General features: G+C 39.3%; 3 protein-coding genes across 4 annotated transcripts in view; 2 read left to right on the top strand and 1 right to left on the bottom strand.

Moving 5' to 3' along the window:
* Window positions 1-3,702, top strand: part of kcnn2 (potassium calcium-activated channel subfamily N member 2) — a 32,377-nt gene extending 28,675 nt beyond the window's left edge. Inside the window, exons 8-9 of one of the 2 annotated variants that reach the window (XM_033976139.2) lie at window positions 339-408; window positions 2,701-3,702. In XM_033976139.2, the coding sequence (XP_033832030.1) occupies window positions 339-408; window positions 2,701-2,976 (346 nt within the window). In that variant the 3' untranslated portion in view covers window positions 2,977-3,702. The remainder of the gene's footprint in view (window positions 1-338; window positions 409-2,700) is intronic. The other variant, XM_033976140.2, reaches the window with a different exon arrangement.
* A 1,277-nt stretch (window positions 3,703-4,979) lies between these two features.
* On the top strand, window positions 4,980-8,849 carry drg1 (developmentally regulated GTP binding protein 1). Its single transcript, XM_033976161.2, has 9 exons — window positions 4,980-5,195; window positions 6,095-6,218; window positions 6,333-6,508; window positions 6,595-6,664; window positions 6,774-6,943; window positions 7,313-7,443; window positions 7,712-7,879; window positions 7,957-8,079; window positions 8,520-8,849. Exons 1-9 carry the CDS (start codon window positions 5,157-5,159, stop codon window positions 8,617-8,619), a joined length of 1,101 nt encoding a protein of 366 aa, XP_033832052.1. The 5' UTR covers window positions 4,980-5,156; the 3' UTR covers window positions 8,620-8,849.
* A 4,991-nt stretch (window positions 8,850-13,840) lies between these two features.
* stard7 (StAR-related lipid transfer (START) domain containing 7) lies at window positions 13,841-21,041 on the bottom strand. Its single transcript, XM_033976152.2, has 9 exons — window positions 20,919-21,041; window positions 20,129-20,684; window positions 19,891-20,054; window positions 19,777-19,826; window positions 19,492-19,602; window positions 19,305-19,387; window positions 19,126-19,225; window positions 14,599-14,683; window positions 13,841-14,512 (listed from the first exon to the last, which is right to left on the bottom strand). Exons 2-9 carry the CDS (start codon window positions 20,581-20,583, stop codon window positions 14,334-14,336), a joined length of 1,227 nt encoding a protein of 408 aa, XP_033832043.1. The 5' UTR covers window positions 20,584-20,684; window positions 20,919-21,041; the 3' UTR covers window positions 13,841-14,333.
* Window positions 21,042-22,168: the final 1,127 nt, after the last annotated feature.

Below are 22,168 nucleotides of genomic sequence, written 5' to 3'. Positions count from 1 at the left end.
AGGACAGCTCAGGCAATAGTAATCAACTGCCATGTTTGTTTTACATCCTTTACACTTTGACTTTTAAAATTCTCTCATTTACCAGAAGCCCCTAGATTCGGTAATGAATTACATGAGTCGCTCCCGGAGCAGTTCATTCTTCTTCGTGGCAGCTCTCCTCTGTGACTCCTGTCACTTGCATGCAGCTCAACCAAACAGACTGACCCTGCGACCCCTGCATTAACAACACATCCAATGCATGTCCTAGGAGTGCTCTGCGTGTATGCCGCTTGTGTGCACAACTTCAATCACCAACTGATAGAGATAATTTATTGGGTTCTGAATGGTCTTTTGTTCAGATTGAGAAGTGTTAAAATGGAGCAACGCAAGCTGAATGACCAGGCAAACTCACTAGTGGACCTTGCAAAGGTAAGCTGGACTAACAGCTCACTGCTTCACTGTACCATGGGGCATTCTTCTCAGTGTGACTCAACTGCTTGCATGCTGCTTCCCTGTGTTCTCTAATACAATCAAAGTCTACAGGTGTCAAATAAACAGACAGGCTTTGTGTGTGCTGATGACATAAAAACTTGTGATAATGCAGCTTGTCAGTGTGATTTACCAGGACATGAATGAGACAAAAGTAAGAATGTGTATACATGTGCAAATCCAATAGTAACTTTCACTTTGTGTATTCTCAGATGTGTGTTTCCAGATGCTCTAAACAGAAGTTGACAAACCTTAGGGAAAGACCAGGCATTATGCCAGCCTGACACAGCAGAAAGAGTAACCTGGGAAGGGGGACACAGTGATCTGATGATTCAGCCAGAGGCACACGCAGCAGAATGCGATTCAGGCCAGCATGCCATTGTATTAGTTAATATGTTATTAATATTGTTCAGTTCTCTTGATCTGGACAACAGCAGTTGATGAAGGATGGCTAGAATTGTAGGATAGTGTGATAGTGTGGCAATTTGAAGCAAGCAACTATATTGCAGTTATATAAGCTTATTGCCAGAAGAGGGCAGTATTGTTTCACCTCTTCTCACTCTTGCAGCCGATAATGGCCCTAAATAGAGCTGCCTGCAAGTTGGCAACTGTATTACTGCTGCAGTGCTTTGTGAATGTGCTTAGATCACTGTGTGTCACCATGACCAGTAACATTAACACAGGTGTTTGACACAAAAGGTGCTGACAACAGAAGTATTTCTCCCACAGGGCTTCTCCATGGCTGCAGTCCTGCTTGAATTATTCATCTCCAAATTGCACAATTGCACCTAAGCATTCTCCTTTCACTTCTTTTCTCCTTCCTCCACTCTAATACTTTTTCAGTTTACCATGAAAGAAATAGTTCCTTTTCTCAGTATTCAATGACTGTTTTATTTAATAGAAGTGTATTTTAAGGGTAGTATAGATTTTACACAGTTGAGTTTTTATTCACATCACTATAGGTCCATGACATTTTTATCCTAGGCATAGGAAGTGTTTCTGATTTCAGTTAAAAATGTCACCCACCCAATAGACATTAATACAGGTTGTGCACTTGCTGTTTTCCATTAACACACAAGATGTATAGATACTTTGTAGGTCTATTCAGTTTTTTTTTTGGTTCATATAATGTAATGTAATTGCAATGTTAAAAAAAAAAAACATTTTGCACAAAAAGGTCAATGTCTTGTTATTTGTATTTATTTAACAGATGCATTGACATTTACCAAATAAACTATACATAAACTATATAAACCATACATCTTAGGACAAACCACCTGTGATTGCATCTGCGTTTTCACAAGGATGCAAAGACAACAGTGTAATTATTTAATGTGCATCAAATGAAGGTGCAGTGTACCCTTTTACACCCGGGTAAATCGGGACCTGCCTCGAACCTGCTCATAGTATTGATTATAGTATGTTTCCAAGCCTCATGGGTTCTTTTCAAAGCAGTTGCTCTATTAGAGTATAATGTGGTGCCAGACAGAGATGCAGGGAGTGTAGCAGTTGCCTCTTTAGCCCAGGCTGATTCATATAAACAGCCCTTCTCATCTCCCCGCCTCACTTCAGAGCAGGACAAGGTAAGTGATGGATGACTGTGCCTCCCAGCTGCCAGAGATTATTAGTCCTGAGCTGAGTAATACCTCACAAACCTCCCTCCGGCAGCATCACTTGCACCCCTTAGTCCCAATCTGACATGGGCTGCAGTATGTTGACCGAGTTTCAAGATTGAATCTATGAAATTACAAATCAGCAGCTACAGTAGTTTTTGGGGACTAGGAAAAGTGACACACTATCTCAGCAGCTCCTACGGGACACACACAATACAAAGACAAACACCTTAACTGTTTATGTGGGGTCAGTCTCTCATTTGTTTTTATAGAAATGTACTATTTTTCAAGGTTGTCATGATGGTGTCAAACATGTCATAACCTTTCTTTCTTGTGTCCTTGTTTTTCTTACTAGTTTATCTTCTCAATGAAAAGTATCTGGAAAGCTAAGCCCCAATTGCTTTTGTCTAAGCAAAAAGCTTGTTAATACTGGATTGAACAGTACATTTATTGTATTGCTTGTTTTTTTTAAATACTATTTCTGAACAGAAAACCTCTTGTGCATGTCTCTATTGGTAATAAACCTTACAATACTGAAAGCGTATTATCATCATACTGTACTGGGTTCAATGCAATACCTTGTATTTCTGAGTAATGTTGTACCTGTGCCCTGTTGCAGACTCAGAACATCATGTATGACATGATTTCGGACTTGAATGAGCGAGGAGAGGACATGGACAAGAGGATTGGGTTGCTGGAGACCAAACTGGAGACTCTTCTGAGTAACCTGCAGGCCCTACCTGCACTCATCAGCCAGGTGATCAGCCAGCAGCACAGAGACTTTCTGGAGGTGCAGCTGCAGCCGTACGACAAACACAGCCCTGAGCGTTCACAGTCTGTGTCCCGGCGGCGCTCCTCCTCCACAGCACCACCCACATCCTCTGAGAGCAGCTAGAGTCCAAGGGTCTTCCGCTCCAGACTTTTGCCATCATATGGCCAAGTTGCATTTATTGTAAAGCCGTATGGTTTCAATAAGTATTATCCAAATTCTGATGACAGAATCCAAGATACTGCTACAATATGTTTCAACAGATAACTCCATGCTGTTATTTGTTTTTATTACCTCAAAATTCTTAATATCCTTGCTCTGGTGACATGACCACAAAGCGCTTCCCTCAGTTAACTCTTATCGATGAGGCTGTGAGAAGAACTCTACCCACTTCTATGCAGCAGTAGCCAGTTTTAAGTGGCAAGGTTACCACATGTGAAACTATTGCACTAAACTAGTGCTTCTCAGACATTTGTGCTTCCACTGGCTTGATTCAGTTGCAGTGTTCCTTTGAAGAAATGGAAAAACCTAAAGATTGGAGTCAGATGGCATGACAAATTTTGAGGTCAGATGTTGGACTGAAGTGACAGGAGTTTAAGGCAGTCCTTTCACACTGTCACTCACACTAAACTGAGGAAAAGTATATATCTTTTAGGTTAGGAACAGCATCAAATAAAGGAGTTTTCTGTTACAGAGTGCCCTGAAGAATGACTATTTTGGGGGCAATACTGCAAATAAATTAATCCTTTAGTCAAGATGAATGCATCGAAACCTGTACTTGCACTTACTTTTTAATCAATGCACTTCAATGCTGACTGATATAAATGTGTTGCTCATTAAAACAAAATTTGAAAACATTGGGGCATGAGTTCACTATTTTCATTGTTATTGGTATTGATGGAATACTTTGTTCTGTTTTATATGCGTTATAAAGGTATGTGGTTCATAAATGTATACGTTTCATATAGCAGCCTACTTGCTGAATGTTAACATGCACAACAACATTTAACTGAATATGCTTCAATTGTCTGCTATTAGACGTCTGTTATACGTTTTGGTTACTGCATTTGTGTTGTCTCACACGCCCTCTTGAGGCCAATTTACTTATTACGAGTAAAAATTTGATCGGCCTATACATGACAAAAAATAAGAAACGGGCTGGGTGGCAAACAAATAAAGCCAACAGCACCGGCTATAGGCCTAAACATACAAGTGATAATTGTGCAGAAGTCTATAAATCTAAACAAACATTGATATAGACATAAATGCATTACTACAACCAAGTCCATCTCACCATTACAATTTTCTTTTAGACAAAGAAATACTTTTATTTGAATAGTAAAAAATAATCATGAAATATTGGAGTAAAGTAAAAGGATCCATTATCAATTGATATTTTTATGTCATGCGGTATCATAGACTATATGCAGATGTGTATCCTAAAAAATAGCTTAAAATAGACCAGTGCAATAATAGCACACAGTAACATAATGTGCATTCTTGTGGGTTAAAAGGAACTGTAGTCTGCGCTCATACTGATTTAAAAATATATTACAGTCACAACTTCATCTGGGTTGCCAGAGCCTGAACCTACACAAGTTTTTTTTGTTGTTTTTTTTTCCTCATCATATGGACATGTAATGGCACACGTGAAAGCTCAGATCCTCCAGAAAAGGATGCACTACCACTGATTAATGATTGGCTGCAGCGGGTATTGGGGTTTAGGAAGTAAGGATTGATAAGAGATAGATACGATCGATAATCGTCTTGAGAACCAAAACACCAAATTATAACATAAATAAATGTGACATCATGTCCAATGTTTTTTGTAATTAAGAATACATCAGCATTACAACTGTTATCAGTAACCGGTACTGACTATTTGATTTGAACATATTCTTGGGACACAGATAGGGTAGGTTTATCAAGTTTAAAATCTAAATATTCAGTTACTAGTTAAAGTGTCCAATTGCATACGCACTGACTGAGAAAACAAATGGCCTTCTTTGTATTATTACAACCAGAGAGCATGGAACGAGGATAATAAGGTCATATTAGGCCATATGATATTATTTTTTGTCATACTTGTCTCTTTCCAGTCAAAAGATGGCCGTCACATTTGCCACAGAAGCGGTCTCAAAGGTTACCCTCGTCTTGCAGCCTCAACTCTCGCGAGTAGTTACGTGAATTCGGCAGTCCTGCGTGGGTTAGCAAATGCATGCTTTAATTTCACAATTTAGTTAAGTGTTACTTCTTTTCAATATTTTTTTCCCCGAGATTGGCCAAACAAGTAACCATTTGCCACCATGAGTATACTTGCTAAAATAGCAGAGATTGAAAATGAGGTAAGTGTGGATTGAACAACAGGCAAAACCAATGAAAATGTCACGTTTTAGCTAGGTAGCCGCTAAAATGCTATCTAGCGAAGTCAAGCAAATACATGCTTGACTAGTTATTAAGCTGACTGTTAATGTATCCAGCTGTAAAGTATTGTTTTTAAGCAAGTGCTATTCAGATTTTCATTACGTGTGTCATTGTGCTTTTGAAAGAATTTACGCTATCTTGCTAACTGACATATGGTATACATCATACATGGCATAGCGCAGATATTAACAGTACAGTACTTTTACAATACCAGTGGCATTGTAAAAGGATTCTTCTGTCATCAGGGGTGTCAGACAGGAAACTTGAATAGGATAACCTCTTTGTGATGCAATAACAAGTGACCTCCCTTCTGTCTACATATAAAGGCTTCCCATGCAATCTTCACTGTTCTTAACTTGCCCCGTCGGAATGCATAGTTAATTTGATTTATTGTCACTGCCTTTACTCACTTTCTTTCATATGAAACTATACCTTCTCAAAAATGCCCATAGTTGCTGATGGTGACCTAAATACTTTACTTTACACATTATCCACAACATTCAACTAGGGTGGCTGGGCTGGGCAAAATTGACAAATATACCAATAACTAATGTGCCAAAATGTGTCTTGTATATATTAGTTGTAGTGTTAAAGTTGTAAGTTGTAGTGTTGTAGTTGTAAGACAACCGTGAAAGGACTAAAATTACCCTCCAAAATGCTAAAATCGTACTTTATACCCTTGTTTGAAATATTACATCATATGTTTGCTGCATTTTATTTTGTCAGAACTAAAGCATTGTGACATACATTTTGCTTTGTTGCATTGTTTTTAATCAATTTTGTACAAATGTATGCAATAACCAAGACATTATTCATACAGATGAACAGGACCCAAAAGAACAAGGCCACAGCTCACCACTTGGGTCTACTCAAAGCACGTCTTGCCAAACTGAGAAGAGAACTTATTACGCCCAAAGGAGGTAGCGGTGGAGGGACAGGAGAGGGTAAGGCATTTGTGTCTTTACTGCAGGTTATTTACAGTCTAATTTTAGTAATAGTATCCTCTGTGTGTTTTGATATATTCACATTGTAAGACATTTTATTTCTGTGTTTTTCAGGTTTTGATGTTGCAAAAACAGGAGATGCCCGAATAGGTTTTGTTGGATTTCCTTCAGTGGGGAAATCTACACTGTTGAGCAACCTTGCTGGGGTGTATTCTGAAGTTGCTGCCTACGAGTTCACCACTCTGACTACAGTACCTGGTGTCATTCGATACAAAGGTGCCAAAATCCAGGTAATTGGAAGCTGTTATATTTTGTGGTTTCATTTACTTTGGAAAGTTGTTCTGATAACTGCTCTACTCTGCCTGGATACATTAAGCTTCTGGACCTTCCTGGAATTATTGAAGGGGCCAAGGATGGCAAAGGTAGAGGGAGACAAGTCATTGCAGGTAAAGCAGTCATGCAGTTTACAATCATTTTACATTAAAAAGAAGTGTTGTGTTCAGGTTCTTTTTCTTAAGCTGTCACTAAATGTTTGTTACATTCCCTCTTTGTTAGTGGCTCGAACATGCAACTTAATCCTGATCGTTTTGGATGTGCTGAAGCCTCTGGGTCATAAAAAGCTTATTGAACATGAGTTGGAAGGCTTTGGTATTCGACTCAACAAGCAACCCCCTAACATTGGCTTCAAGAAGAAAGACAAAGGAGGCATAAATTTTACTGCAACAGTATGTATTAATTAAATCACACTAATTGTAAATACGGTCACTGTAGGCATAGCATTTTGGACAGGCCTATGGTGGCTAAGAACTTTACTTTTATTTGTGTGGGCAGAAAAGCAAATTGTTAAGCAGGAGTCTTGATTCATAAACAAATTCTCATAATCTGATCACAGACCACTAAGTATCGCTGCGCCACTTGTGGATAATGATGACATTAGAATATTATTTTTTGTATGTTATTGTTTTATACCATTTCATATTGGGAAAACTTTTTAAATGTTTTAGTGTTTATTATAGCCAACAGGATCACAATAGCTAATAATTAAGAAAATGTTTATTCTTGCCTAAGTCCTATAGTCTCCCTTTTTTCTGTAGTGTGCACAAAGTGAGCTAGATGTGGACACAGTGAAGACCATTCTGGCCGAGTACAAGATCCACAATGCTGACATAACTCTGCGCAGTGATGTCACGGCTGATGACCTCATCGATGTAGTGGAAGGAAACCGGTGAGCTGTTAGGGCTAGGGCTGTTGGATTTCATTTTGACTATCCTTTCCTATATAAAAAGTGAATTTGACAGAATTTATTATATGATTAAACTGAAATGGAAAGCCTCAGGTCTGTAATTATACAGATTTAGGGCCATTCTATTACCTGTTACTTTTTGTTGTTTTGAAATTGGTATCAAAATGTGATTTTAAAAACTCACAGGCTTCTTCATATTTTGAATTTGAAGCATAGAACATGCTAATTCATGACTTTCATATCTCCACAGGGTGTACATCCCATGTATATATGTACTCAACAAAATTGACCAGATCTCAATTGAGGAGCTTGATATTATTTACAAGGTACCTCACTGTGTCCCAATCTCTGCTCACCACCGCTGGAACTTTGATGACTTGCTGGAAAAAATGTGGGACTACTTGCAGCTTGTTCGAATGTAGGCAACATATGAAACGTTTACAACTGAACATGTTTGGAAATGTTTCTAAAATGTGGTTGTGTTTGTGTTAACAGCTACACCAAACCCAAAGGCCAGCTGCCTGATTACACATCCCCAGTTGTGCTTCCAAATGGACGCACGTCAGTGGAGGATTTCTGCTTAAAAATTCACAAAAACCTCATCAAAGAATTTAAATAGTGAGTACTGATACTTTCAATGAACAATTTGCTATTCTGTGTAGATTTCTTACTGTTTTCACAATATCTATAAACCAAAAACAATAAAAATGACCAGCATGTTGTTTCAATAAAATATTACAAAATGACACATAATGATTAAATGCTTTAAGGTAAAACAAGCACTTTAATCACAGCTGTCACTCTCTTTTGGTAAAGTGCACCATAAAAAGATACATTTTAAACGTTGATTAGGCCCTCTTCTAATGTCTCCCAAAAGACAAAAGCATCCATCAATGTGTAAGTGCTACTGAGCAACACTGGCCCTCAAGGGAATAGGGAATGTATGAACCAATCAGATTAAAAATAACCCTTTAGTATATGTGAATTTTGTATTTTGTAGTTGTTCATTCATTAGCCTTGAAAATATTACTAATGACTTAAACCTTTTACTTTTTCAGTGCACTTGTGTGGGGTTCATCAGTAAAACACAACCCCCAAAAGGTAGGAAAAGACCACATCTTGGAGGATGAAGATGTTATCCAGCTCGTGAAGAAATAACTGGAAACGATTTCTACATGTACACATAATTACACTTTGTAGAGTTTCCCAGTAAATATACCATGCATGGGTACTAAAGCATTTGTGTCACTGTTTTTGATCTCATTAAAGACAATGGACAACATGACTTTCAATGTTGCATAAGCCCACCATACTTAACATCATGAATAGTTCATATTGAATATTGGTTAAGTCTTGCACAAATCTGTAAAATAAAAAGTCTTCAAATGAATTCTGTACTATTCTCTTCAGTTGTGTGACTTGCATCTGGCTAAGCTCAGCAAGCTAAGTCTGTACAGTATATCATCTTTCATTGGTTACAATGATTATGATTACAGAAGTGCATAGAAATGTTGCATCACTGAATCAGACTTAGCCCACTGTTCCTCATAAAAAGCTACTGGTTGAACATTTGTGATACCAGCAACATTAGAGTCTGGCTCAGAAGGATTCTCGTTTGAAAGCCTTGTCCAGCTAAGTGATTTATGTGACATTGATGATGACGGCACTTATAAAGGCTGACTGCCTACCCCCTCCCTCTTGTGGGGATGGCCACTCAGGTTAATCAGTTCATTCACTCAGACGCAGTCTGGGGACAAAATATGCCAGCTGTTCACAACTAACAAGCCTCCACAGAGCAAGATAAAGAGCATTTCATCAGTGCAACACAACTGGACAACTGCATTATCTAGTGTCTGTATGTTGCAATCTCTGCAGTCTGTGTGGCCATTTTGTGCTTAACCACTTGATCACAGGCTGGCGCCAGACAAGGATTAAGGAATACAGGGAAGGAGAATTCAAAAGCTTTTATGCGAAAAGTAATATAGGTTGTGAGAAAAATTGGCCATAGATGGAAGTCTACTACAGATATGACAAATACTTTGGCTTGGACTGTTATAATTATTATTTAGATTAAATTAAAGAATTTAAACAATACTATTAAACGGATGTAAAATTCAACAAACTGTTGGGTAAAAAAATATGCAGTGTAGTCTATAGTTTAGTAGGAGTTCAAATATTAAAAGAAGCTAATTTCTCAAAATACTTCAGATGATTCTAAAAAAAAAAAGCAGAAAATGAAGATGTAAAAAGTGACGTGCTATTCGGAATAAGAATAGAGTAGCATTTGAATGGTTTCTTTAAAGAAAGATTTAAGGAAAAGCTGTTGTTGGGTTGAGAGCATTGCCTGACTGACTGGTCTGCAGAAGGAACAGCAGGATCAACCCTTGTCAGACACCGCCTCTACCCCACCCCCTTTCTCCCTGTAAATTATAGCAGCACTTTAGCTAATGAAAGAGTTGAAGACCGGGCACTAATAAAAGCCATTAAGTGAATAAAGCACTTCCCTCTCTAACAAAATTAAAGAATCTACCCATTTGGAGAGGGAGGACTCTGTATTAATATTTATGAAATGCGGAACCAGGCCCCCCCAAACTCTCCTACCCATGTCCAATCCCGGGCTGACCAAGTCCTCCTTGCCAGTGCACCTATCCCAAGAGAACATCACCAACCCCTCCTAGCTAGAAGGAGGGGCAGGAGATGGGGACTTGAAGGGTGCTGAGGACGCAGTCAGGACAGTCTGTCTCCAGTTGAGCAGGCTGGAAGACCCCAAGACTTCACTCCAGAGCGTCCTGATGCCTTCGTCCCACCAAAACCTGCCGCAAAGAGCCGGGTCCCTCACAACATCTATGGGGCCAGAGGATGGAAAAGCAGGTTCCATGAAGGTCAGGTGTGTAGACAGCAACTGGTAATTTTTATTTTCTTTTTCTTTCTTTTTCTTTTTTTTTTTACTTAAGGTCAGGGACAACCATTGACAACCTTAAAAATCTTAGCGTACATATTTTAGAACCTTTACTGGTATTGTATCAAGTCATTTCTTGAATTAAACCTATAAAAAGGTAAGAAAAATACATGTTTCATCAAACCATGACATACCATGACTATAATTTCTGTTTTTTAATAATTCCCCAAACCATTGCTTCACCATCGCAGTCTTCCCTTCACCACCAGCTCCAAAATATTTGTCATTTGTTCATTTTTATATGGTCATTACAAATGCTCAGTTTGGTCCATCACCATGTGTCATTTCATCACACAAAGTGGTTCAGTTATCAAAAGTAAGTTGATTACGGCACCAAGTGCTCTCATTTTAGTATGTCGACAGTGGAGTAGGTAACAAGATTGTCAATTCTATTTGGAGAAGCAGGACTCTTTGCTTGATGGTATCGCAACTCCTGACATTGTTCTCAGTGACCGTTAATATGGTTAACTGAAAAACGTCAAGTCTGGTTTGAAGTTTGATCTCTCTTAGACAAACCAGGATAAAACTAGTATAATTTCTTAGTGCTTTTGTCCTGCGACTTTACAGGTGAAAAAAGTATCAAAATCTGTTTCTCCATACTGTAGGACTTGTCGCTGTACTCTTTCGATCAAAATATACTAAACTTCTGTCACATAAGTGAAAGTCTTTTTAATTGAAATTTTACGTCAGATGTTAAACTAAAAATGCTCAATGTAAAAATGTACACTTCAAATTTGGTCGGTGAGAAGGGCGCCAACATTGGGAGGGTGGGGTTTGTCGCAGTTTGTACGCAAAGGGTGTAGTCCTATTTTCCGCAGTGCGTGTGACCCAAGAGAATTTTGTTTGATTCTGCAGATGTTTTAACCGATTGAATTGCTATTTTCAAATCATTATTAGATGTAACGACAACACTTACCGAATCTGAGTAACTTTAAAATAGACTTGTTGAAGTTGTATGATACCCTTTAATACAGTGGATGGAAATAACCTTCAGTGTTTTCAGGTCATTTTCAACCTCAGCGTAGATGGACAAAGCCTTCTGGAGTACATTTTAGCTCTGATTTTTTTTCTTGATGATCCTGAACTTGACCCCAGGAACAAGGTTTCAGAATTTGCCCAAGTCCTCATTGTGCTTGATCTAACCATGCAGTGCGTCTTCTGTCCATGGTTGTGCCAAGCACCTTGGAGCCTTGTGAGCACCATCTGCCATTGAAAATGAAGGAACAGGAACATCAGAACATTTGTTATAAAAATATGTATATTTCTTCATGACAAAATAAAGTGTTGAGCAAATTTCTTTTTGTTTTCCTGTGTTTTTGTAGATTTGGACTGGTTACTTTTTTGCAATAATAAATATGTAGAAAACTTGTTAACATAGCCTTTTTAATCAAATTATTAAAACATTTGTTTTCATAAAATCAAGTAAAGACAGCCGTCTGAAAAAAGAACACTCCAAGATCACTCCTTACCAATTTAAGCATTTTATGATTATCTACAAGCTGCTCTGTTTCAATGTGTCACATCTGCACATATGATCAATTACATTAAGTGCCCAATAGCTTTTAACTAAGCTAATAATCCCAGCTGAAGGGCCATATTTTAAAACAATGTTCTGTGTGTAAGGACTGCAGATGCATCACAGATGAATAAATCAAACTATGAGACATTGCGCAATGTCTCAGACACACAAAGCAAAGCTCCATGTTCATGAAATGATAAAATAATATTGTATGCCTACTCTTTCTAAGGTTTTGCACCTTATGGAGGTACGTTGTAAAAATAAATATAAGGCTGATTATGTTGAGTCGTAAGAAAGGAACAATCTTTACTGACGATCTCATCAGCTGTCCATGTTAATAAACCTTTCCAGAATATTTAGCATCCAATCATAATTATTGCTACCATTACATAAAGTATCAGAGGTCATTTATAAACAAAATCTTTAGTGATGAAAAAGTTATGCTTTTAATCCAGCACTGCAAACAAAAATCAAATAAACTTTTCATCTCAATATGGCATCCATAAGGTCACAAACCTAATCAAATCTACATTCCATTTAAGTTTCATTATACCTCTTGAAACTAAGCACGTTTCACCTGAAATGACAAAAACAGCATCTGGGCTAAAAGCTTCCATTTCCAATATTGCCTCTGCTCCCAAATTTGTGCCACTTTTGTATTTATCGCAACATACATTTTTTCTGTCCCATGCGAGCAGTGTTTTGTTCCACGCTTATTGAGAGGGCATACACCACTTCAACAGACAGCTAATATAAGGTTTACAGATCACCCTATTAAACTAAACTATGCTGTCGCACCCCCGAGCAATATCTACACAAATACATCAATGACAGACAAAGTCCATTGCTCAAGTACTGATTGGATTTTATTTATTTTCTAGTTTTCATCCTTGTTCAATATCGGTTTAATCACATAAGATGGAAAATTATTAACAGTTTCTTCAAAAAGAAATCAAGAATACACGCATCACAACAAATAACTGCTGAAGCTCAACAAAAACACAGTATGACTCAACCTATTTCTGGAAAGATTTCTGATGTCTTGTTGATGCCAGGCAGAATCAAAATACATTCATAACCACTGCATGAGTCCAAATTTTTTTTCAGTCAAATCTCTCTCGTTTTTAATTACCTACATATACTGTATCCACTTGTGTTGAAACTGACAGATGTGCACAGAATGTATGTATTAATTACTTTCCAACCTTCACTTCATCCAAGTATTCATACAACATGTCAATAATAAATGCTTCTTTGCTTGTTTGAAAAAAAAAAAAGAAGGTAAAATTAAAACTATTTCCCACTATTAATACCTGATAATGGTGACTAGCTGTAAACAATGTTATTTAATTAGGCAACATCTACTTTCACAACATGGTGCATTCTGTACATTCACTTGACACCCTTAAACGTGAAGCTTGATGTATAAATGCACTGTAAAAGTGCTCGCCAGAAGTCAAATAGTGCAAAGATCAGTTTTACCGGATACATCTGTGATCACTTTGGTAACTAAAGAATTTAAATGGGAAATAAAATACATGCATTTTTTTCTTTTACATTTCAGCAAATGGCACAAAGGAGATAAGTGCTTTTTACTGAAGAGGCCTCCATGCACAAGTTGTTTTATTTTTGTGTCAAGCATAAATGAGATATGATTTTTACTATGCCATTTTGATTGTACTTTTGAATTCCCTACTTTGTTAAACATTCATGATGGCATTTGAGAAAAGTATTTTTGGGTGTACAAGACATGGTTATTTTTGCAAGACAATATATCAAGTCTGAACAACTGAATTTGTTATCTGAATTCATGACCTTTATGATACTGACCTTTAGAACTTTACCATTGCCTTTCAAGAAACTGTCCAGCCCTACTCACCAAAAACCTACAGTGCAATACATTAGTTGCTTTATGCTTAATTCAAAACAGTAGCCACTGCTATGGCTGAAATCACATTAGATATACAGAGTTGCCTGCCTATCTTAAGTCACAACCTCTCAAACAAAAAAAGATTGGAACATTTAAACACACACAGTGTTTTGGCATTAGCATTTCTACAAGTAGGAATTTCTGCGCAATCTTACAAAAGGTTGCAGTGCAGGCATCATTTTCTCAACCAACATAACACCAATACCTTGTTGGCACTGTTGGCATTAAATGGCTGAGTAAATAAAACACTGCCAAAATCAGAAGTCGTAAACCAGATTTTTCATGGCAACATAATGGACAGTGTGTACCTCCACATGTTCAACTTAATTCTAAAGGATGGAAACAACTTTCTCCTCAAAATTGAAGAAATACTCTTGTGTTCAGGTAAACGACTTGCACAGTATTAAAGATGGAAGAGTTTGATGATGTATAAACACTGCCCTTGAGATAGAAAAAGGCTAATTTTAAGCATAGATTTGCCCAGAGCCACCTGTGTGTGGGTTTTCTCCAGTAAGGCGCTCCTGAGAAGGCTGTCGGTTTTTGTCGCTGGATTTTATGACTCCTGCATAGTCATGGATCCCCACTTCCAGGTTCTTGGCATGGAGAGTGGCAACATGCAACTTGTCCAGGAAATCAGGCATGCCTAAATATATGGTACAGTATGTATGTTAGAAATATTCTCTTTTCATAAGGTTATTTTGAGAATTTGAGATTTACAAAAATGCTTACCACTTGATACCATCCAACTCACACAATAACGAGGAAACACAGTTTGTGGGTCATCACTATATGTTAGCAGGTAATCAAATCCATTCTGTGAAATAAAAACAAAATTATGAATATCAATTTGCATCCTTCTGGATTTAAGTGCGACATTCAACACAGTTAATATGAATATGATAGTTATTGACCAATGGGAGAAAAAACAAAATGTCCAGACTCTTAGGTGCCATTCTAAAATGGCTCACATCATACATCAAGGATAGAAGATATTGTCTCTCTCTCTCTCTCGGTCATCATCTCTGATCAGAAGGAAAGATTCTTAGGAGATCTTGGGATAGTTCCCAAGATCCCATTTTTTTTCCACTAAATATCCTGCCACTTGGCCACATTATAATAAGAGTACAATGTGTGCTTCCATAGTTATGTCGATAAGAAATTGTATTTTTCTAATGAGCATAAACAAGAAGCCGTTTCAACCATCACAAGCTGTCTGCTAGCCATAAACCAATGGATGAATACAAATGTTATCAAATTGAATGAAAACAAAACTGAAATTCTACTAGTAGGGCCAAAAACAAATAAAGATATAATTGCAGAGAACGATGGTATCTTAAACCAGTGAATTAAAACTAATGTCACCAGCCTGAGTGTAGTGCCCAGGAAGGCCTTAACTTTAGCGCACATATAAATAAGGCGATCAAAAACCGTCCATTACCATCTAAGAATCACTACACGAAAAAGAACCGTGTACTAAGGTGGTTGGACATACCCGAGCTTTAATTCAGTGCGATGACTTCTCAAAACCTCGCTAAAATTCAGCTCAGTGATAAAAAATGTCAAAGTCGGTTAGAGACAGAATTTGTAAAGTCAACAGCTTCAGTATCTGCGCGCTCACGGGGAAAGGGCCGTGTGCCGCGTCATTTCACCAGTTTTAGGCATAGAATGCGCCGTCTGCTGTACAGCCGATTATAAAATATAACATTGATTTCTGTCAACTGAGCCGTATGTAAAAGATTTTATTTGATTTCATTTCACTCTACATATTTGCACATTTTAACAAATGCTCTGGAAAAAAGAAGACATTTTTGTTCACTGCTCCATGAACAGATCGTTATGTAGGTCTCAACCAGGAGCCTAATAAATGCGCCCTGTGTATGATATTTTACACGCAGTTGCGCAAACGAGGAGCAAAAGTGAGGTTTTGGCTCCGGGAGTATGATCCGATTTGCGCATACAATGAAATACAAAACGCCCTTTTTTCTCTGAGGACCAAAGGAAGCGATCTGAAGAATACTCTGGTGAATACTGCGCCTTTGAGACCCGGCGAAATAAACCTCTGTGTGCACGCTCGTATTTCGAAGTCATTACATGTGATTGAGAAGGTTTGTCACAGCGTATAACCACACACTCAAACTATAGCACTGATCAATGATATGTTCAGAAAGACTTAACTCGTGCTGCTGATCGGGTTAGCTCTGCTACTCTGTAACTACAGTGATCCAACCACGCTTAAAAGTGAGCCGCCTTCGTAATACACAAAATTCAGGGTTTGAGCTTGACTAACCCAGTTCAAATGGAGCTGCTGTGTAAAATAAATAAAAACAACAATGATTTGCAGATCCTTTTCAACCTACATTGAACTGAATAAATTACAAAGGCATGATATTTAATGTTCAAACTGAGAAACTTTATTGTTTTTATGCAAATATTCATCCATCCATCCATCCATTTTCTTCCGCTTATCCGGGGCCGGGTCGCGGGGGCAGCAGTCTAAGCAGGGACTCCCAGACTTCCCTCACCCCGGACGCGTCCTCCAGCTCCTCCGGTGGGACCCCAAGGCGTTCCCAGGCCAGCCGAGAGACATAGTCCCTCCAGCGTGTCCTGGGTCTTCCCCGGGGCCTCCTCCCGGTGGGACATGCCCAGAACACCTCCCTAGGGAGGCGTCCAGGAGGCATCCTGAGCAGATGCCCGAGCCACCTCAGCTGGTTCCTCTCAACGTGTAGGAGCAGCGGCTCTACTCCGAGCTCCTCCCGTGTGACCGAGCTCCTCACCCTATCCCTAAGGGTGCGCCCGGCCACTCTGCGGAGGAAGCCCATTTCAGCCGCTTGTATCCGCGATCTTGTCCTTTCGGTCATTACCCAAAGCTCATGACCATAGGTGAGGGTAGGAACGTAGATTGACCGGTAAATCGAGAGCTTCGCCTTCCGGCTCAGCTCCTTCTTTACCACAACGGACCGATACAGCGACCGCATCACTGCAGACGCTGCACCGATCCGCCTGTCAATCTCACGCTCCATCCTTCCCTCACTCGTGAACAAGACCCCGAGATACTTGAACTCCTCCACTTGGGGCAGAGACTCACCACCCACCCGGAGGGAGCAAACCACCTTTTTCCGGTCGAGAACCATGGCCTCGGATTTGGAGGAGCCGATTCTCATCCCAGCCGCTTCACACTCGGCTGCAAACCGCCCCAGTGCCTGCTGCAGGTCCTGGCTCGAAGAAGCCATCAGGACAACATCATCTGCAAACAGCAGAGATGAAATCCTGTGGTTCCCAAACCAGGCCCCCTCCGGCCCCTGACTGCGCCTAGAAATTCTGTCCATAAATATAATGAACAGAACCGGTGACAAAGGGCAGCCCTGGCGGAGTCCAACATGCACTGGGAACAGGTCTGACTTACTGCCGGCAATGCGAACACAGCTCCTGCTCCGGTCATACAGGGACCGGACAGCCCTTAGCAAAGAGCCCCGGACCCCATACTCCCAGAGCACCCCCCAAAGGACACCACGAGGGACAAATATTCACTCATTTTCAATTTGATGCCTGCAACACGTTCCAATAAAAGCTGGGACAGGGCCAACAAAAGAATGGGAAAGTTGAGGAATGCTTAAAATACACCTGTTTGGAACATCCACAGGTAAACAGATTAATTGGAAAAAGGTCAAGCTCAATCATTCACAAGCAAGGATGGGGTGAGGTTCACCACTTTATGAACAACTGCATGAGCAAACAGTCCAACAGTCTAAGAATGATGTTTCTCAACATACAACTGCAAGGAATTTAGGGATTTCATCATCTACGGTCCATAATATCATCAAAAGATTCAGAGAATCTGGAGAAATCTCTGCACGTAAGTGGCAAGGCCGAAAACCAACACCGAATGCCCCTGACCTTCAGGCGGTACTGTATTAAAAACCGACATGAATGTGAAAAGGATATTACCACTCAGGAACCCTTCAGGAAACCATTATCAGTTAACACAGTTCGTCGCTACATCTCACCGCCGGCTTTTCTGGGCCCGAGCTCACCTGAGATGGACTGACCAAAGTAGAAAAGTGTGCTGTGGTCTGATGAGTCCACATTTCAAATTGTTTTTGGAAATGATGGACGTCATGTCCTGCGTGTCAAAGAAGAAAAGGACCATCTGGATTGTTATCAGCACAAAGTTCAAAAACCAGCATCTGTGATGGTATGGGGGGGGGGGTGTTAGCGCCCATGGCATGAGTAACTTCTGAGAAGACACCATTAATGCTGAAAGGTACATAGACATTTCTTGGATGGCAGCATATGTTGCTCCAAATCCACTTTTTCAGGGACATCCCTGCATATTTCATTAAGACAATACGAAGCCACATTCTGCACATGTTACAACAGCGTGGCTTTGTAGTAAAAGAGTGCAGGTACTAGACTGGTCTGCCTGCAGTCCAGACCTGACTCCCATTGAAAATGTGTGGCACATTGATCGCAAAATATGACAATTGAAACCCCAGACAGCTGATCAACTGAAGTTGTACATTCAGCAAGAACGGGAAATGATTCCTCCTGTAAAGTTTCAACAATTAGTGTCCTCAGTTCCCAAATGCTTACTGATTGTTGTTAAAAGGAAAGGTGATGTACCATAGTGGTAAACATGCCCCTGTCCCCTCTTTATTGGAATGTGTTGCAGACATCAAATTGAAAATGAGTGAATATTTGCATAAAAACAATAAAGTTTATTAGTTAACACACAATGAATCTAACATGGGCCTTTTGGAAATTCCTCAAAACAGAGGAAAGAAAATTGGAGATGCTGCTTTTGTAATCTGTGCACCAACATCTTCTAGATCTTAGTACATTGAAGTCCAAGCTTAAAACAAATAACACATAAATTAGCTTTTAATTAGTATAGGCCTACCCATATATCAACATGAACTGTTTTATACCATCACTACTGTATTTACCATTGTACTGTCTATTGTTCCTACAGTATGCCCCATTTTAATGTATACTGCATTTGTTTGTCTGTTTCTTGATCAGGGAAAGCACTTTGAACATGTATGAAAAGTGTTATACAAAAAAAGATTATTATTACCATTATTATTATTACTCTTACCTTCATGACCATTATTATGATTATGATCATTATTATCAACATTATTAATAAATAATAATAACAATAATAATGGTGATTTGTATTCTTCTTCTTCTTATTATTATTATGAAAAACTATATTCCTAAATTAATAAAATGTAAAACAAAGCCTTGTGGACAAACCTCATCAAATGACTTGTGTGGACGAATTACCATCTTTGATTGATATGAGTGGACCCTCACGAACTCCTGCGACTCTGGAACTCTAGGATGTTCAACAGCCCTGAAAACGGACAAAAACACACAAATATGTAAAACCAGAAGTCTCACTACATGGCAAATTTATAAGTGTAAATTCTTACCTGGATACTAGAATCATCAAGTTGTTCTCAATATCAACATCATAGCGACGCACATAAACGTAATCCCTTGAGTACATAGGATACTGTGGTAATGAAAAAATAATGTTAAATCTACAAATTGAAGCCTTAAATAAGAAACTGCTCATAAATATTCCCATTGTAAATATTACATAAAGAATAAACTCACAGGAAAATGTGTTGCCCAGTGTACAACTTCTGACCCTGTGTTGACATCTCTGTCTACTACTTCCAGTTTGATAACTAGTGCATCCCACTTCTTTCTGTATTCCGTATCCAACTGGGAGAAAAAAAGGTGAAGGTCAAGGTGCCGAAATTAGAACGAGACTAACACTGCCCTTTTGTGGTAGGCATATGCCACCATGTTGTGCAAGAGCAGATTGCTACACAAATGTGTAAACAGCCTATTTAACACTTGTTTAAAAGATGGAACTGTGCCTAGTATCTTCTGTACCTGAACATTGAAGAACTGCCTTGGGGTAACGTCCTTATAAGAGCCCAACACTGTTGAAAAAATATGTTTGTTTACTCACAGATAGAAATTTGGGGGGAAAATTTGTTTGCTAACCTCTGTATTCATACAGGTGACTGTTGGGGATTGGTCGCCTCCACACTTTGAAGTCTTTCTTGTCCATAACAATCTCCCAGCCAGGTTCTGAATGACCAGCCACTGTCCCAGAAGATGGACTGAGATGAGTTGCGGTGTCCAGGGTCTGAAGCTCTAGTCCACACCTTAACAGATTTGTAAATAAGACACTGAATAAAGTTATAATGACAATGAAATAATCACCCAAGAAATTTCATACCTGTGCATCTCTTCATCTTGAATCTTCTCATTATCCCACATGAAGACACCAGCAAGGGCGGCAATGAGTTTCCCACTTTGGGCGTGCTTACTCTGAAATCTGCGCCATATGTTCCCAACTAGAGTCCACTTTGTCCGTTCAGAATATATGTTGGAATAGAGTTCTCCTATCTGACATGCACGCCGCAGCCTCTGGCCAGTCACAAAACCACAATGGTCCGCGAAGATGGATAGAAATCCTTTCCTGCATTGGCTGGACCTAGAGGCCTCGTTAGTACCTACTCCTGTTCTCTGAAGCAACGACAGGAAAAAACCCATGCTCTTGTTCAGCCATGGCACCTTCTTTAGTTGCGCCGTCGTGCATTCCACAGATTTCCTAAAACTCCTGGCGCTCTGAGCTCTGACCGTGTTCACACTCATCTCGCAGAGTGGACGTCGGGGCACGGACTGAAACATGACCACTATGACCACTATGACCGTGACTCCAGCTCCCAAAGACAGAAATGTGGAAAGCAAGGTGCAGAGCTACACCGAAATTGTGGCTATGGCTAACGACTCTGTGAACACATATATCACGAACACGTCATAAATATTAATAGTAAGAAGAATTCATAGACTCCATATTGCTACTTTAGCATTAAATTTGTTTGTTAGCTAACGAGCTAGCAGAAACACGCGACTAGCAGCTACTTTTCAAAATAATTCCCATCATACAAAGCATGAAGTTATGCCCACACACGCATTTAGGCGTTAAAACATTCTCAGTAAAAATATATATGAGAAAAGTGTACCTGTGAATAGATCGTTCTGATTGCCTCCCGTTTTTGAAACACTTTCTAAATACGTTTGACCTCCACACTTCCGACAGGGTAACGCACGCCCACACGGAAGTTACGCCCCAATCTACAACTGACGCACTGATTGGTTCAGCTAATTTTTACAGCGTATGTGATTGGTCAAAGTGCAGGTCTGTCACAAGATAATTTCCAAACGCTGCTGTCAAATGTAGGATTGTAGAACGTTATTCAGACGGTACAGTGTCGCCCCCTTGTGTTGTTTCGAGCAGGCCATGGTAGAAACAAAAAAATCATAAACCCTCATCAATGGTAGACGTGATCGGAAACCATCAGAAACACAGTAGCGCCCTCCAGTGTGCACTGCAGTGTTACATGTCCACGTGCGCTACATACAAAAGACGCGTACAGGCCAGTGTCGACTGATATGAAACAGAGTAAATGGTCACAGATATACAATGCTGTTCTGCTGACGTAGTCGACTATAGGCTAGGATATAACAACATACTAGGCCTAATAGTAGTAACAGGTGTGATATTGCATGGGACAATCTGGATTCGGGAGGATTTTTGGTCGTCACAGAGTAGGGGCTATATATTGACACTAGGTGGCGCCATTAGGGTACTATACAGAGCAAGCCTAAACAACTAAAAGTAAAAAATTAAGTTTCTTTTTTTTTCTTTTTTCTTTTTTTTTTATGTAAGTGTAAGTTTTATTCTCATATGCTGTGCCATTAAGGGCAGCATTATCACTAACTAGCAGACCTTCCAACTAGGGTACTTTGTGAAATGAATAAAGCCTTTTTAAAGACCGAGGTGAATTTCACTTTAGGTATCTGGATTACATATAATAATCAAATTATTACAGCAATAATATTCATGCTAGATTAAGAGGCACACACCTAGAATTCAGACCTGCCCTCCACCTCAATTTTAGACTATGGGTACTTTGAACGATGTATCCTCCTAAACCAAATTGGTTGTTTTTCTGGTAATTTCCGATAGGATTCCAGTTTAATATAGTGTCTAACAGGGCTTTACTTTGAATGGGCCTAGTGTAAAAATCATTCCTAGGCAATTTTGCAATGTACTCCCCCCTCTGTGAAATTCTTCTTTTGAGTGCTAAGTTTGATTATAGGTGATGGAGACAGTTCAGTAGACTCACATACATAGCCCATACGTACTGTAGCAGCCTATGGGCACGAAACTGTATGTGAACTTTTTTTTTTTTTACATTACGACCCCTAA

The sequence above is a fragment of the Periophthalmus magnuspinnatus genome, chromosome 12 (genome assembly GCF_009829125.3).
Source record: "Periophthalmus magnuspinnatus isolate fPerMag1 chromosome 12, fPerMag1.2.pri, whole genome shotgun sequence".
In the NCBI taxonomy this organism is placed as follows: Eukaryota; Metazoa; Chordata; class Actinopteri; order Gobiiformes; family Gobiidae; genus Periophthalmus; species Periophthalmus magnuspinnatus.
Note: the sequence above shows the minus strand (reverse complement) of the source record. Positions and strands in the feature narration are given on the sequence as shown.

Excerpts from the sequence above, each read along its gene's own strand:
- drg1 (XM_033976161.2), top strand. The coding sequence starts at position 5,157 with ATGAGTATACTTGCTAAAATAGCAGAGATTGAAAATGAG. Across the intron at positions 6,219-6,332 it reads CGGTGGAGGGACAGGAGAGG|GTTTTGATGTTGCAAAAACA; the intron begins GTAAGGCATTTG and ends TGTGTTTTTCAG. Across the intron at positions 8,080-8,519 it reads CTCATCAAAGAATTTAAATA|TGCACTTGTGTGGGGTTCAT; the intron begins GTGAGTACTGAT and ends TTACTTTTTCAG.
- stard7 (XM_033976152.2), bottom strand. The coding sequence starts at position 20,583 with ATGTTTCAGTCCGTGCCCCGACGTCCACTCTGCGAGATGAGTGTGAAC. Across the intron at positions 19,827-19,890 it reads TCACCTGTATGAATACAGAG|TGTTGGGCTCTTATAAGGAC; the intron begins GTTAGCAAACAA and ends TTTTTTCAACAG. Across the intron at positions 19,388-19,491 it reads ACTGGGCAACACATTTTCCT|TATCCTATGTACTCAAGGGA; the intron begins GTGAGTTTATTC and ends TCATTACCACAG.